The sequence below is a fragment of the Otolemur garnettii genome, unplaced genomic scaffold (assembly GCF_000181295.1).
Source record: "Otolemur garnettii isolate 467f Iridium unplaced genomic scaffold, OtoGar3 scaffold00079, whole genome shotgun sequence".
NCBI lineage: Eukaryota > Metazoa > Chordata > Mammalia > Primates > Galagidae > Otolemur > Otolemur garnettii.
The window spans coordinates 8,164,730-8,181,638 of NW_003852474.1; the positions used below are offsets into that span (position 1 = coordinate 8,164,730).

The following is a 16,909-nucleotide window of genomic DNA, read 5'->3' on the forward strand; positions in this document are numbered from 1 at the left end:
TGAGCTTCCTCATACCTTTGTATTCTCGGCTGCACCAAATTCTGTAAAGGACCATCATTCACGAATCAGAGCACTCTGGGTTTCCCAGGATAAATCCAGGATGAAATTGGGACTTTTCAGTAACGTTCATGGATTATGAAATATATACCGTCACTAAAGAAAACATAGAAGGGCATACCCATCGGTTTCCTATATGAGTTTTAATCTTTACATTCAAAGCAAGAGGAAGTCCTTAAAATTCCTATATTTAGAGAAGTCATAAGGGAACCTACAGTGGCGGTGATATTACGGGTTATAACTACGCAAAAATTCACTGTGTTGTATAAGTTTTGCCTTAACTTTATAAAAAAAAGGAAAATGTTCAATCAACAATTTGAAAAAGGAAATGAAGTTCGAGCGTCACTTCTGAACAAGATTGTAGCTGTTTCATTTCCAATTTAACTTTATGAGCACTGAGGCAAAGTGTCTAAGAAAGTCTGACAACGCTAGCTTGTGAGCTAAGAAACTACAACTTCCAGCATACTTTGCGGATTTTCCATCCGAGAAGTTTACCCGGACGGAGGCAAAGGATCGGAAGCCTCGGGTTCCGAGCAGCTGGGGAGAAGCGCACGCGCAGAAGCGCTCGCCGCACGCCCGGCCGCCCCTTCGTCGAGCAGCGAAAGTGGTATCGCGTGAGATTCGCAGCCAATAAGGAGGCGGAACTGGCAGCCGGTTCGCGGTCGCCGGTAGATACTGCAAGACTGAAGTCAGAGTGGACCTCTCTTCTGGTGCAGCTGCTTTTTTCACTTCTCAGGCATCACTGAGAGCTCAGGTGAGGTAGAGGGTGGTGTGGAAAGACCGGCCACCGAGTCCCTGGACTGGTCAATACCCTGCTGTTCAACGTCCGGCCAGGGCGGGGGAGGGGCGCGGTCCTGAAACGGGTGTGGGTGCGGGGGTGGGGGCTCTGGCGCATGCGCTCCAGGAGGCGTCGAAGTCTGGGCGGTGGGAACTGTGCGCTCTTCTGTACCCCAGGGCTCGAGGAATGGGAGAATGCTCTTGGGTGCAGTTAAGGACTCCTTGGTTGTTTGGGTGGGTGCCTGTAAGGGTATCAAAGAAATGGTTAGGTAACTCGAGGACACGGCGGTGTCCCTTCCCACTCTTCCAGTTGAGCTGTAAAAAGGAAGACTCAGGCTGTGGATTGAAGAATGAAAAGTTAGCAGGGCTTCTACACTATCTCCTTACCCTTTTCTCGATGCAGTAACCAGTAATACTTGCACCCAAAACGGCTGTTGTTAATAGCTTCTGTTGTGTATTATTCCAAAATTAAATTCTAGGCTCATTCCATAAAACTCCAGTGAAAAGTATCCGCTGTGCCTCGGGCAAGAACAGGTTCTGACCTGCAAATCAGTGCCTTATTTTCTCCATCTTGCCCCTGCCCTGAGGATCACAGGTTCTGACCTGCAAATCAGTGCCTTATTTTCTCCATCTTGCCCCTGCCCTGAGGATCACAGGTTCTGACATGCAAGTCAGTGCCTTATTTTCTCCATCTTGCCCCTGCCCTGAGGATCTCAATCTTATTGGGGGGGGGGGGAATGTTAATTTCTCCATCTTGCCCCTGCCCTGAGGATCTCAATCTTATTGGGGGGGGGGGGAATGTGGAAATTTCGATTATATTTGAAATACAGCTCCTTTTCAGTTTTATAGTACTTGAGGAGCTTACAGTTTTCTAAATTTTTTTTTTTAAGAGACCAGGTCTCACAGGGTTGCCCAAACTAGACTCAAATTCCTGGCTTCAAGCAATCGTCCCACCTCTGTCTCTCCTGTGGCATTACAAGCATGAACAACCACTGTGCCCAGCCTCAATTTGGTGTTTTAAACTCAAGTACTTTTGAAACCTAACGATACAGTAATTTTAGCAGAAGCTTCATATGTTCATTCAACATTAAACAAATATTTATTAAGTACCAGCTCTACCTCTGGGAATACAAAGGTGAAATCAGGTAGGCTTTTTCAGTTGCTTTTCTTGTAAGGGAAAAGGAATCCATGTGAAGTTTACAAGAAGAATATCTCTCATTAGTTCGACATTTATGGAAGGTCTGTATGGGCCAGAATCTGTGTCAGAACTTCAGTGAAAGAGTTTAGAGTTTCTGATGCCTCCTCTCTGCTTACAAGCCGAACATCTAATACCAGCACTTACACTGTGAGGGTGTATAACACGCCCCCTGAGTGAGAGGCTTTTTACAACTGGAAGTTTACCCTGGAAGTGAGAACAATGTAATCTAAAAATTTGTACCCTCATATTAATTTGAAATTAAAAAAGGATGAAAATTGAAAAAAGAAGTTTACGGTTTATTTATATTTTTAAGCTGCTTTAATAGTGTTTGCAAAACAGCCACCTGCCTTGATAGGCAAATTATAAATTATATTTCTGTGGTAATAACCCAAGAATACACATAAAATTGCTCTCTATTGCTAGTAGGAAATACTTCATTTCTTTTAAAATATATACAGTCATAGCCCGGCACTGTGGCTCATTCCTGTAATCCTACCATTCTGGAAGACCAAAGCTGGTGGATTGCCTGAGCTTAGGATTTTAAGACCAACCTGAGCAAGGTGAGACCCTGTTTCTATAAATACCAAAACCAGCTGGGTGTTGTCTCAGGTGCCTGCATCCCACGTACTTCAGAGGCTGAGGCAGAAGGATCACTTGAGTCCAAGAGTTTGAGGTTACTATGAGCTATGCCACCATGGCACTCAGCCCCAGGTCTACTGAGTAAGAGGACTCTGTCTCACCCCCCCCCCAAAAAATTTTATATATATATATACACACACACACATACACATATATGTGTGGTATATATGTTTGTATACAAGCATGTGCTACCTAAGGACATTTTAGTCTCATGAAATTATAATGCCGTATTTTTTTTTAAGACAGAGTCTCACTATGTCGTCCTGTGTAGAGTACGTGGCGTCACAGCTCACAGCAACCTCAAACTCAAGGGCTCAAGCAATTCTCCTGCCTCAGTCTCCCAAGTAGTTGGGACTACAGGCACCCACCACAATGCCTGGCTATTTCTTTGTTGTAGTTGTCACTGTTTGGCAGGCCTGGGCTGGATTCAAACCCGCCAGCTCTGGTGTCTGTGGCCCGAGCTGTTGAGCTACAGGCACCAAGCCATAATGACATACATAAAAATATGTAACTAAGTATATGCTTAGTTATGCAAATACTTAAGATTATATTATAGTTGCTACAGTATTCAGGACAGACATGCTGTACAAGTTAGTAGTCTAGGAGCAATAGGCTGTATCATACAGTTTAGGTGTGTAGGAGGCTGTACCCTCTAGTTTTGTGTAAGTGCACTCTATGGTGTTCCCAGAATAATGAAATCACCCAGTGACAAATTTTTCAGAATTATAGTCATTAAGCGATGACTATAATTGAGATCTTCCTTTGTGATCTAAATCTAAGTTCTGTTTTAAAACTCATTACAGAAGAGTAATGATGATTTAAAAAAATCAACATTTAAAAGTATATTTGGAGTGTTAGACTGTTTTACATCAAAGTTAAAAATCCTAAGTGTTGGCTCAGCTCCTATAGCTCAACTGGCTAAGGCGCCAGCCATGTACACCTAAGGTGGCGGGTTCGAATCCCCAGCCTGGACCCGCCAAACAACAATGACGGCTACAACCAAAAAATAGCCGGGCGTTGTGGCAGGCGCCTGTGGTCCCAGCTACTTGGGAGGCGGAGGCAAGAGACTTGCTTGAGCCCAGGAGTTGGAGGTTGCTGTGAGCTGTAATGCCACGGCACTCTACCCAGGGCAACAAAGTCAGACTCTGTCTCAAAGAAAAAATTGAAAGCATTATCTATCAAATTTGCTACCTCATAGTTTTTTTGTGTGTGTGGGTTTTTTTGTTTTTTTTTAAGACAGAGTCTTACTCAGTGGTTTTGCGGTTGAATGCCATAACATAATAGCTTATGGCACCCTCAAACTCTTGAGCTCAAGCCATCCTCTTGTCTCAGCCTCCTGAATAGCTGAGACTACAGGTGCCTGCCACCACACTGGCTAGTTTTTCTATTTTTAGTGGAAACCAGGTCTCACCTTGCTCAGGCTGCCCTCGAACTCCTGAGCTCAGGCAATCCACTGGCCTCAGTCTCCCCGAATGCCAGGATTAAGACATGAGCTACCACCCCTGGTCTTGTCTTGTAGATTTTTTTGTTAGGTATTAGGAGAACAAGAATGAACCTAAAGCTGTGGAACACCAGGCATATTCTTTTTTTTTTTTTTGCAGTTTTTGGCTAGGCCCTGGTTTGAACCGCTACCTCCAGTATATGGGGCCTACTCCTTTGAGCCACAGGTGCCGCCCACCAGGCATATTCTTTACATAAATTATAATGAGTTACCTTGGGAATTACACAAAACTCATTTGGGCAATGACTATTAAAAAAAACTGTGTTTTGCTCAACGCTACTCTGTTAAAGTTTAATACATATATGCATAGGTAAAACCTCATTAATCATACCTTACTATTGTTCACAGCTTTTTCTGCTTTGTTTCCATTTTCCTTTGGCAAAGAACACTGATTGTCAATATATGTATCATTCGGCATAACTCACTTCTGGTGGAAGTCTTAAAGACTTTGTCTTGGCTTTAATATAGTTAAACACAAACTGGATCAAAAGCACCCCAAATGCTTGCTGTAAGTAATTTTTGAGTGGTTTGACTAGACTCTATTGAAAAATAAATTTAGGGGTGGTGCCTGTGGCTCAAAAGAGTAGGGTACCAGCCCCATATGCCAGAGGTAGCAGGTTCAAACCCAACTCCAGCCAAAAAACTGAAAAATAATTTTAAAGACATTTAAATTAATATTTCTAAACCCAAGATCAAGTGCTTGGATTGATGTCAGCAGAATGCTCTGTGGAATACACATTACATACTTGTTAGAATTTTAGAAAATGGAAGAGAAAACTTTGCTTATTATTTGCATTTTTTGTTTTGTTTTAATTTTGGAAACCTCCTCCCTAGCACCAAGACTAAACTCTACTGTTTAAGAATGGAAGCAGATGCATCTGTTGACATGTTTTCAAAAGTCTTGGAGAATCAGTTGCTTCAGACTGCCAAACAAGTAGAAGAACATTTGGATTCTGAAATTCAGAAACTGGATCAGATGGATGAGGATGAACTTGAACGCCTCAAAGAAAAGAGACTTGAGGCACTAAGGAAGGCTCAACAGCAGAAACAAGTAACCTCTCTGCCCTGCTTTCTGAAATTGCTATAACAGTATGCTCCTAACAACTTATATATACATGTGCTGTAATAGTTACATTTTCTTCCTTGTTTTTAGGATTTTCTTTTTTAATTCAAAGTTTCACTGTTACAAATTTGCCTAGAAAAAAATGTATTTTAAAGACACATTCAATGGCTTGGCATGTATAGCACAGTGGTTACAGTGCCGTCCACATGCACCCAGGCTGACAGGTTTGAACCTGGCCTGGGCCAGCGAAACAACAAGACAGCTGCAACAACAACAACAAAAATAGCCAGGTGTTGTAGCAGGCGCTTATAGTCCCAGCTACTCAGGAGGCTGAGGCAAGAGAATCACTTGAGCCCAGGAATTTGATGTTGCTATGAGCTATGATGCCACGGCACTCTACTGAGGGCAACAAAGTCAGACTCTGTCTCAAAGAAAAAGAAAAATTATTTCAGGCATTTCCAATGTAATATTTAATGATATGGCATATTTATTCAAAAGAATACATAATGAATCACAAAGAAAGGTAGCCATAGCCCTATCTTTGTTAGCTTCTTAGAGTGTGAGTATGGAGGAAACTCATAGTTGTAGAATCCGATCAGAACCAATACGTTAAATTCTGTAAATTGAAATTTGATTTAAAAATGTTTCCATTGGATTACATTGCATGGAAATACATTATCAGTTGACTGTGACTAAAACATGAGCTTTAACTTTTGTGAAGAAACGGAGTTTTGTTTATGCTTCTGAAGTATCTCTCTGATACAAAAGGAAAGACTCTTATAGTATGTGTGGATTCCAGTTTTTGTATTGTAGTTTTCTAAAATGGGGTATATTATATGGCTTTGAAATATACCCTATCTTAGAAAATAGTCTGCTTTTCTGAGTACTTTAATAGTAAGCAGAGGATAGATTAAGGGATTTAAGGTAATATATGTTTAGGTTCTATTAATTGCTATTACACTACTAATTGCTAATGTGCAATTAAAAATTATTTTTATCAGGCCAGACACAGTGGCTATCACCCCAGCACTATGGGAGGAGAGCTCAGGAGGATCAATTGAGGCAGGAGTTTGAAACCGGCCTGAGCAACATAGTGACACCTCTTACCTACAAAACTGTTCAAAAAAAAAAATTAGCTGGGCATGGATTCACACACGTGTAGTCCCAAGCTACTTGGAAGGCTAAGGCAGGAGGATCATTTGAGACCAGGAATTCAAGTCTGCAGTAAGCTATGATTGTACCACTGCACTCTAGCTGGGGAACAAAATGAGACCCTGGGGCAACACTTGTGGCTCAGTGAGTAGGGCGCTGGTCTCATACCAAGGGTGGCAGGTTCAGACCCAGCCCCTGCCCCAGCCAAACTGCAACAAAAAAATTGCCCGGTGTTGTGGCAGGCACCTGTAGTTCCAGCTACTCAGGAGGCTGAGGCAAGAGAATCATCTAAGCCAAAGAGCTGGAGGTTGCTGTGAACTGTGACACCACAGCACTCTACCAAGGGCAACAAAGTGAGACTCTGTCTCTAAAAATAAATAAAATAGGGCGGCACCTGTGGCTCAGTGGGTAGAGCACTGACCCCATATACCGGGTGGCAGGTTTGAACCCAGCCCTGGCCAAACTGCAACAAAAAAATTGCCAGGTGTTGTGGTGGGCATCTGGTCCCAGCCACTCAGGAAGCTGAGGCAAGAGAATCACCTAAGCCCAGAAGTTGGAGGTTGCTGTGAGCTGTGATGCCACAGCACCTATAGGCACCTACCACAACCCCAAACTACTTTTTTCCTATTTTTAGTAGAGGTGGGGTCTCACACTTGTTCAGGCTGATCTCAGACTCCTGAGCTCAAGCAGTCCACCCACCTCAGCATCCTACACTGCTAGGATCACAGTCATGAGCTACCGTGCCCAGTCTATTAAAGTGGTTTTTTTTTTTTTTAAGAGACAGAGCCTCACTTTATTGCCCTTGGTAGAGTGCCGTGGCATCACAGCTTACAGCAACCTCCAGCTCCTGAGCTTAGGTGATTCTCTTGTCTCAGCCTCCCAAGTAGCTGGGACTACAGGTGCCCACCACAACAATGGCCCAGCTATTTTTTTGTTGCAGTTTGGCCAGGGTTGGGTTTGAACCCGCTACCCTCGGTATATGGGGCCGGCGCCCTACTCACTGAGCCACAGGCGCCGCCCTATTAAAGTGTTTCCTGTTGAAGCAGGCAAGAAACCCTTATAGTTTCTAAAAATATTCTTTGAAAGAGTATTATAGATTATACAGTAATTTTGATTATCTGATCCACGGGGGCATTGGGAAAACACCATATGCAGCAACTTACACTCAACACTTAATAGGTTTATGCTAATCTATATTCCTTGGTCAGGTAAGTACCCTTTTATGGTGACAGCAACTGGAGCTCTAGCAGTTAGGTAAGGAGCAGAGCAAATAGCTGTGCTGAGAGCACAGGAGAATGGCAAGTGTCTGAGGAGGGGCACTGAGCATTGGTGGAGGTGCAGAGTAGGCACACCCTCCCTCAAAGAAACTTAGGTTCTGTCAGGTCTTCAGCCTCTCGGTTAAACACATGAAAATAAATTATGAAATAGCAGCTTTTTAAAAAACACTCTCAGGGGCTCATACTATTAGTGAGGCAAGAAAGCAATTATGAACTGTCACATATCATTAAGGAAGTATATTTGAGAGTTTAAGCCAGACATAGAAACTTCACATAAGGAGAATATAACAAGGCCTTCTATGTGGCAGCTTGATACGAACTGACATGAAATGGGTACCAAAACTATTAACATAGTCTGGGCCATGTTAACTGAAGTCCAGAGGAGGAATGGAGATGACTCTTCTGGCCCTTTTTGGTTAGACCACTTCTGGAGGGCTGGATTTAGACTTCTGCCACATTTTTAAAAAGACATGGGTAAATCAGAGAACATCCAAGAAAAATAAAAAGAGTAGAAATCATTGTATATGAGAAACAGAAGGAACTAGAAATGTTTACAGTATAGAGAAGGGAAGACTTAGGATATTTAAAGGAGTGATTTGCTGTTTGCTCTCAAGCTAGGATATATTCAGTGTGAGAAGACCTTTCTAAAAATGAGATAGTGTGGGTACAGATCTTTTTTTTTTTTGAGACAGAGTCTCAGTATGTTGCTCTCGGTAAAGCGTCAAGGCATCATAGTTCACAGCAAGTTCAAACTCTTTGCACTCCAGGGATCCTCTTGCATCAGCTTCCAGAGTAGCTGGGACTATAGGCATCCACCACCTGAGCTTGGGTGATCTACTTGCCTCGGCCTCCCAGGTACAAATGCTGGGGGCGGGGGGTTGTTTTTTGTTTTTAGAGACAGAATCTTACTTTGTCGCCCTCCGTAGAGTGCTGTGGCATCACAGCTCACAGCAACCTCCAACTCCTTGCCTCAGCCTCCCGAGTAGCTGGGATTCTCTTGCCTCAACCTTCTAAGTAGCTGGGACCACAGGTGCCTGCCACAACACCTGGCTAACAAATGCCTTTTTTTTTAAGCACATGTGCCAGATACTATTTTTGGTATTTTCTTGTAGATTGTCTTATTTAATATTTTCATATTCACAACAACCCAGTGAGGTAGTTGCTTTACATCTCTAGTTAGAAATGAGGACATCGAGGCTCAGAAATGTTATTAGAATTCATAGCCCAATAAGTGGTTGAACAGGTATTCAGATCTGTGACTTCTGCCTGCAAGCCCAAAGCTCTTTTTCTTTAAAGCCAGCAGCAGCCTGACAGAGGAAATGAGCTTCCAGTTGAAGTGATAAACTTCCTGCTACTAGAAAGGTTTAAGAAGCTGAAAGGTCTGTCAGACTTGGTTGATAAGGATTGATTCTGGAAGTGGGTTTTGATGTTAGATCTTTATCGGTCCCGGACATCATGTGAGTAGACTCCTTTTTCTTCCAAGGACACTGCCCATTGGTGACCAGTATCCAAGAGGTACCTGCTTCTCTAAGATAGTCATTAAAAGCACACAAGACTCTTGAGCTTTAAACATACAGTAGCTTCCCTGTCTCCCCAAGACTAACTGGCTTTATTTCATGAGCATTTTTGTTTAAAGTTTTGTCATAATTTGGATCAAACATGGTTTTAAGAATGTATAATTAGAGTTGAGAGTTAAGTGGATAAGTCTCTAAAGTCTAAATTTTTATTTTGGAAATTCTGAGAAAATAAATATTATAAGTTACTGACGCAGGTGATTATTTTAAATTCCAGCTGTGCAGTGGAGATGGTCACTGCTGATAGCCTAGTTTTACATTGACACTGGAAACATAGGGTAGTAAACCACTAAAAGGAATTCATTTCTCTATAAGAGAAATCGACTTCATTATAAAACATTCAAAATATTACGGTCATTTGGACACTTAAAATGTCACATGATACTGAAAGAGACATTTCACAAATATAATAATATTTCACTTCTCTCCAAATTAGGAATGGCTTTCCAAAGGACATGGGGAATATAGAGAAATCCCTAGTGAAAGAGACTTTTTTCAAGAAGTCAAGGAGAGTAAAAAAGTTGTTTGCCATTTCTACAGAGACTCCACATTCAGGTAACTTTGTTTCCACCATACATTTTAAAAATATATATATGCAGTGGCTCACATTTGTAATCCTAGCACTCTGGGAGTTCAAAATGGGTGGACTGCTTGAGTTCACAGACTTTGAGACCAGCCTGAACAACAGCAAGACCTTGTCTCTAAAAACATAGCTGGGCATTGTGGTGGGGGCCTATCGTCCCAGCTACCTGGGAGGCTGAAGCAAGAGGATAGCTTAACCCCAAGAGTTTAAGGTTGCTGTGAGCTATGATGCCACAATGCTCTCCTGAGGAAAATAAAGTAAGACTCTGTCTCAAAAAAAAGAAAATAAATATATTTGTATGTATGCCTATGTATATATCTATAAATGTCTGTATAATGTTTAGGTAAGTATACTGCCTTAATAGAGAAATTAGAAAACTTAAAAGGAACAAACTTCTAAGTTGTTTCATTGTGCTGTACTTTATTCTTTAACGTTCTTTTCAGTACGTTAAGCAGTTATTTTAAAGATTATCTTAAAAACCACTGATGTGCAAAGGTATAAGTGAATGTTATTGAAGATACTATATCCATATAAATGGCTTGTGTTTTCTGAATTATATTGTATTTCCACTAGCTAACTCTAAAAAATCTTAGAAATGTACACTTAAAACTCTTACCAGTGCCATGGTAATTATTTCTGCTTTTTTCCTCCTTACTGTTATGATACAGGCATCATAAGGCCAGCCTTTTCAAAGTTAGTGTTCATTCAGTCACTTGTTTCTTAGCTAATAACTCTGATGGGGAGACAATAGTTTGGCCAACGCTTTCACTAGAAGTATAGTTGGGACTGCCAGACATGTCTGGAAAGAGAAATAATTTCACTTAGACTAACCCAGGTCTGCAAGTCTAAGAAAGCCGTTCCCCTGTAATATGAAAATAGAGGGTATATCTTGAACCAGTGGATTCAGGCCTTTCTTTTTGCAGAGAAAAGCCAAAAATTTGATTAGTTGCCACCATTTGAAAGTTGAGAGGTAACCCATTTCAGAATTTTTCTTTAAAAATCAGAAAACTTGCTGATAACAAACCTGGAGTTCCGACAGTTTTCTGCTGTTGAGTAGCGGGTGCCTCCCTTAGAAAGACACTGTAGTGTAGAGTCACTGGCTCACTGTTGTCTCAGCCCTACGCTCTTCTCTCATTTCTGTAGTTTGCCTGGCACTTGCCTTAGCCTCACAACCCAACAGCTTCATTATTAGTTAAGACCTTTCCGTGATTGATTGCTCTGAATTCATTGACTAAGAATAAAAATCAGAATAATGAGATGATTATTCCCTGTAAGGAAAAATGGGTGAAGGGATTAGGAAAGTTGAAGGGTGTCAAAGAAACCTCCTACCCTCATGGTACAACACTATCATTGTCCAGTTTGCCAACCTCTAACATAGATGATGAGGTGATATATTGCTATCTTCTCAGTATGTAAGATTGATGCTATTTGTTCAGTTACTATATGTCCTCCCCAGCTAGAGTGTTAAGTTTTGTAAAGGCAGAGCATTTGCCTGTAGTGTGTCCACACTATATGCTCTAGGTTGTAGCCCTAAAGCAACAACACATAGTAGGTGGTCAGTAAATATATTGATGCATGTATAAGCCATGAAGTACCAGGAATACTTGCTTTTATACAGAACTGAAAAGTCAAAATTTAAGCATTCTGTTAACTTTTAAATATCTAGCAAAGTTCCTACTAGCACTTAGTAAGCCAGATACTTTCATGTGCTTTATCTCTGGAACATTCATAATAACGTTTTTTTTTTTTAAGACATTCTTACTCTGACACCCTAGATAGAGTGCCATGGTATTATAGCTCACAGCAACCTCAGACTCTTGGGCTTGAGGAATCCTATTGCCTCAGCCTCCCCAGTAGACTGGGACGACATACAGGTGTGCACCACTATGCCTGGTAATTTTTCTATTGTTAGTAGAAACAGGGTCTTGCTCTTGCTCAGGCTAGTCTCAAACTTATGAGCTCAAGCAATCCGCCTGCCTTCACCGTGCCTGGCCTCCCTTCCTCTTCTTATAAGGATACTTTTTTTTTTTTGAGACAAGAACTTTACTCTGTCATGCCTGCTAGAGTACAGTGGCAGCCAGGCGCTGTGGCTCATGCCTGTAATCCTAGCACTCTGGGAGGCAGAGATGGGAGGATCACTTGGGATCAGGAGTTCAAGACCAGCTCGAGCAAAGCGAGACCCCGTCTCTACTTTAAAGAAATAATAATAATAATCATAATAATGAGCCAGACATGGTGGGGCACACCTATAGTCTCAGTTGCTCAGGAGATTAAGACAGGAGAATTGCTTGAATCTAGGAGTTTGAGGTTGCTGTGAGCTAGGCTAAGGCCATGGTACTGTAGCCCAGGCAGTGCTTGCTGTGCTTCTCACTGTCAGAGTTGCACAGTTAGGAGTAAAGTTTTTTTTGATGCCTGTTTTCATGACTTTAAATATGGCATTTTAATCCTTAGAAGTCTCCTCTGAGTTCTGTCAAGCTCAGATCTGCCCCTCTTTAGGCTTCCTGTGTAAGATGCCAGAAAACACGGCAGAAGGAAAATAGCAATCTTAATTTTTTGTTCTTACGATGAGCATGACAACTTGACTTGCCTTTATGACTCAAAGCAATATTTAATATTTTGTTTTTTAAGATAATTAGGACAAATCTTACTATGTAGAATGCTAGATTGTTTTCCTGCCTCTCACAGTCAGGCAGCTAACCTCTGACCTAGTAATGCAGTCATCTGATACAAGCGTAGGTTGGCTGCCAAATTATGAGACTCATACAGGAAAACTGTAAATTTTTTTTGTTGTTGTTTGGCCGGGGCTGGATTTGAACCCGCCACCTCTGGCATATGGGACCGGCGCCCTACCCTTTTGAGCCACAGGCACCAACCAATGATATTTATTTTTTAAAAAAGAGATCTGTGGTTTTAGCTTTTGATTTTCTATGTGCTATTACTTACAGGTGTAAAATACTAGACAGACATTTGGTGATACTGTCCAAGAAACACCTCGAGACCAAGTTTTTGAAACTGAATGTGGAAAAAGCACCTTTCCTTTGTGAGAGACTGCGTATCAAAGTCATTCCCACACTAGCACTGGTAAAAGATGGGAAAACACAAGATTATGTTGTTGGATTTACTGATCTAGGAAATACAGATGACTTTACCACAGAAACTTTAGAATGGAGGCTCGGTTGTGCTGATATTCTTAATTACAGGTAACTTTTAGCAAAATAATATATTTATTTTAATTCAAAGATGATATTTCTAAGGAAGAGTTTTGCATCTTAACATTTATATTTTATGAAATTTCAGACCTTTTGCCTAAAATATAGAACGTTTTTCAAAGGAAAGCATATTTCTTAAAGTGTACATTATTAACATGATTTTACAGCAAAATCAGATTTATAAGTCTTGAAGTCACCCTGACTATAAAAGTTTTTGACTTAACGGATGCATTGAAGGTAATTCTGTATTAATCTGAAAACGTAAAATGGCATTCCGGAATTGACTCTTCTGCTATTTAAGCCATATTACTCAGAGTGAAACTGACTTAAGTGATTCCCTTTAATGATCTAAAAATGAAAGACACTAAACTGCAAAGAGAGTTATATTTTAAAGCATTAGGTTTTTAATGTAGATAATTTCTGTCTCACTTGTAGAATCTGATAAATACATAAGCTTAGCTCATGTTACTCCCTGGAGAACAGCGTCAGTTTGAAAACAGTCCAACTTCCGTTTCTCATCCATCTATTTCTCTACACAAATAATTAATTCTATAAATCAGAGCATAGCATCTTTTTTTGCCTGTTTTTGATATGCAAAAATGTATCTTGAAATGATTTCAAACTTTAAATAGTTTGCAGACTAATGTGAAGAATTCTCATGTACCATTTGCCCGTATTACCCACTTTCCTTCTCTTTCTGGATACTACAGATATTTTTTCAGAACCATTTGAGCAGAAGTTGTAGATGTGATGTCCCTTTACTCCTGAATACTTCCATATGTATTTCCTAAAAATAGGTCTTTTGTTCACATAGTCACAGTACCATTATTAAAACTAGAATTATCATTTAATTTCTAGCCTTTATTCACATTTTACCATTGTTCCAATTACATCCTCCATACCAAAAAAAGGTGTCACATTTAGTTATGTGTCTTTAATTTCCATTAACCTGCACTGTCTTTGTTTCTCAAGACTTGGGCTTTTTTTTAATTTGCTTTGGCTTTTTGAAGAATACAAACTAGTTATTTTATAGAACATCCCCCAGGCAAATTAGGCTTTGTCTAATAATTCCTTAGATTTGACTTAGATGATGCATTTTTGATAGGCACATTGTGGAAGAAATGTTATATCCTTCCTCCTTGGTGCATCATATCAAGAGGCATATGATGGTTTGTCTCATTTCTGCTAACTGAGCACTAGGTTAACCATTTCTATGTTAAGCTAAATGGTTATTTAATGACGAACTTTTCCAGTTCTCACATTTATTTACTTTTTTATTTAACGTTGAAGCTCATGTTGCCCTTTGAGAGCCCCATTCCTGATGGCTTTTTTTATTGACATGTCTCTGTAATTCTTTGACCCCTTTTCGATACAGACAAGATGTTTTAGGGGCTCTTAGATTGTCCTCTGCTTGGAATCAACTGTTTTCTCCAAGGAGCCATACTTCTTTCATTGGCAAGTGATCCTTCAAAACCAGTATCTGGGTGCTAGGAATATTCCCCATATATTTTTGAAAAATGAAACTGTTTTGCTTTGTTTATTTCTTGAGCATCACTGAAAAGAATTTCATAGCAATTCCAGGTTAATGATAATGAATTCCATGAATTTTGTTAATTTCTGGAGAGATCTAAACATTAAGAAATGTTAAATGTTTGAAAGATCAAACCAGTCATGACATTGTCTGGGTCATTCTCAGAATAAAAAGAGTATCTAATACAGCTTCAGCATTTCTAGAACCAAGAAACTAAAATGCTCTGACTTCCTTCTTTGCTTTTTACTCAGAGATTCTATTGCTAGACATTCTATAAAATGTTAATCAGTAATTAATGATAAGGGGGGGAAACATTGATTGAAAACATTTAGTGTACAAAATTATGTTTAAAGCTGTTAACCATTAATATGCACATTCTACCTTTTCCTTAACAGCACTTTAAACAAATTTTACTCTATTCCATATGTTAGGGGGAGGAAGAAAAAAATATAATTTTGTGTACTTTAGTATACCAGCTGTACTAAATCATAAGTAATGGAAAACCTTTCCATTTCTTTTTTATTTTTAGTGGAAATTTAATGGAGCCACCATTTCAGAGCCAAAAGAAATTTGGAACAAATTTCACAAAGCTGGAAAAGAAAACTATCCGAGGAAAGAAATATGATTCAGACTCTGATGATGATTAGAGCTCAGTTACAACACTTTGTAAATTGTCTTTTTATTTGTGCTTCAGATCTAAATGTGTTTTTTCTAAATTTTGTTGATTTTGTACATTGGACATGTAATACTTACATCCTAAAGTTTTATACAGTTGCATCACATTGAAGGTCATCTTTACTGTTTTCTGTGTGGCATCATGTTTAAGTTGAGGAAAACTTCAGAGTTCTTATATTACCTGGGAGGAGTCCAGATTCTCTATTTTTGAGGTTGGTTTTATCACAATATGATTCTTAACATGGTTATACCATTCACAATTGTGTTTTTAATCTGCTGAATTAGAAATTCAAAAATATTTCAAGACTAATTCTTAGTCAACATTATTTACTTTACACACTGCACTTGTAAATGAATTATTAATATAAACCCTCTTCACTTCTGAAATATATTTAAGTATTAAAGAATTGCTTATTTATTTTGGATGCTACATGGTGATGGTGAATCAGCTGATGGCAGCAGGTTGTGAACATACTACCTTATTTAAAGGGTCCTGATTGCTTGTATTTTAACAGATTCATTTAAAAGTAATCAGGAAGCACTTTTGGAATGATAGCATAAAGAACATCTCTGACACTCTGCAGTAAAACAACTAACCAATTTTAAATTTTTTTTATAGTATTAAGTCTCTGAAAATTGCCATAAGAGCATGTACCAAACAAAAACATTTATTTAAGAAAATCTAAATCGTGGTAAGATAGTCTCTGTGGTGTTTGGGCCATGACCCCACTCCCTCTCTCTGGTTTTCGATTTGGGGCTATAATTTGTGCCCTGTAAGAGTAGATTTCCAGCATTTCTCATTCCTGTGGGTTGCAAAAGCTCTTTTCCAACCAGGAGTAGCCAAGAGGTCTAGAACTCCTTTCTATATTCAGTACCCACTTGTAGCACAGAAACTAACCCAAGAATGGCAGACTGGAATACTGGGCCTTAATTTCTTTTGCCACAACTAATTCATAAGGTAAGTGTTCCATGGCAAGGAGGGAAAGTAGAGAAGACCAGAGGCTATCACCCACTCCCTCACTATAGAGAAACAGGCTACTATTTCCATTCCTAGCTCTGGAGCAATAGCACTGATGTTCTGTCCTTTGGGAATGGCACGCCATAAAAACAGCTCCATACTACTCTGGAAAGGGACTTTGTTTAGAACAGAATGAGGGAGAAGTTCAAGTGGGAAGATGCTGCCAAATACAATATAGAGAGCTGTGTTAAAGGGAGGACTGACAAAAAGTTCAGAGAATGACAAAGGCAGCTAATAAGAGCCCTATAGTTAACAAGCCTCAAAAAACAGTATACTAAGTAAGATACTGTGTAGGAGCCTAAATTGGATTAAATTGTGCAGCACGTATCGTCAAAGAGGTTAGCTAGCAGATTTGTGGGTGCTGATAGCAAGATGTAGTAACAATGCAGACAGACCAACTAGGGCTGAGGAAATCAGAACAAGGAATGGTAAAGGAGAACCCTGTCAGACCACAGGCTTCAGGATTAGAAGTCAGGGTGACTGCACATGCCTACTGAATGCTGAGGAGGAACATCCGAGGCTGCACACTTTAGGGTAAATGGACTTAACTGAAATAGAAATAGTTCAACCAAGTGCCTGGCGACACAGGTGAGGGGGAACGTAAGTACCCAGAGCTGCTGTTTCATTATCAGAAATACCCAGTCCTCAACAACAA

General features: G+C 40.0%; 1 protein-coding gene across 2 annotated transcripts; it reads left to right on the plus strand.

The window, feature by feature from the left end:
* Positions 1-593: 593 nt before the first annotated feature.
* On the plus strand, positions 594-15,830 carry TXNDC9 (thioredoxin domain containing 9). Of its 2 annotated transcripts, none has more exons than XM_003794338.3 (5): positions 594-811; positions 5,007-5,223; positions 9,675-9,793; positions 12,767-13,021; positions 15,091-15,830. In XM_003794338.3, exons 2-5 carry the CDS (start codon positions 5,035-5,037, stop codon positions 15,206-15,208), a joined length of 681 nt encoding a protein of 226 aa, XP_003794386.1. In that variant the 5' UTR covers positions 594-811; positions 5,007-5,034; the 3' UTR covers positions 15,209-15,830. The 2 variants fall into 2 exon arrangements, with proteins under 2 accessions (XP_003794386.1, XP_023371548.1); XM_023515780.1 differs by lacking the exon at positions 15,091-15,830 and adding an exon at positions 13,119-13,174.
* Positions 15,831-16,909: the final 1,079 nt, after the last annotated feature.

Coding starts and splice junctions, on each gene's coding strand:
- TXNDC9 (XM_003794338.3), top strand. CDS start 5,035: ATGGAAGCAGATGCATCTGTTGACATGTTTTCAAAAGTCTTGGAGAAT. Junction 5,224..9,674: donor AGGCTCAACAGCAGAAACAA/GTAACCTCTCTG, acceptor TCTCCAAATTAG/GAATGGCTTTCCAAAGGACA. Junction 13,022..15,090: donor GCTGATATTCTTAATTACAG/GTAACTTTTAGC, acceptor TTTTATTTTTAG/TGGAAATTTAATGGAGCCAC.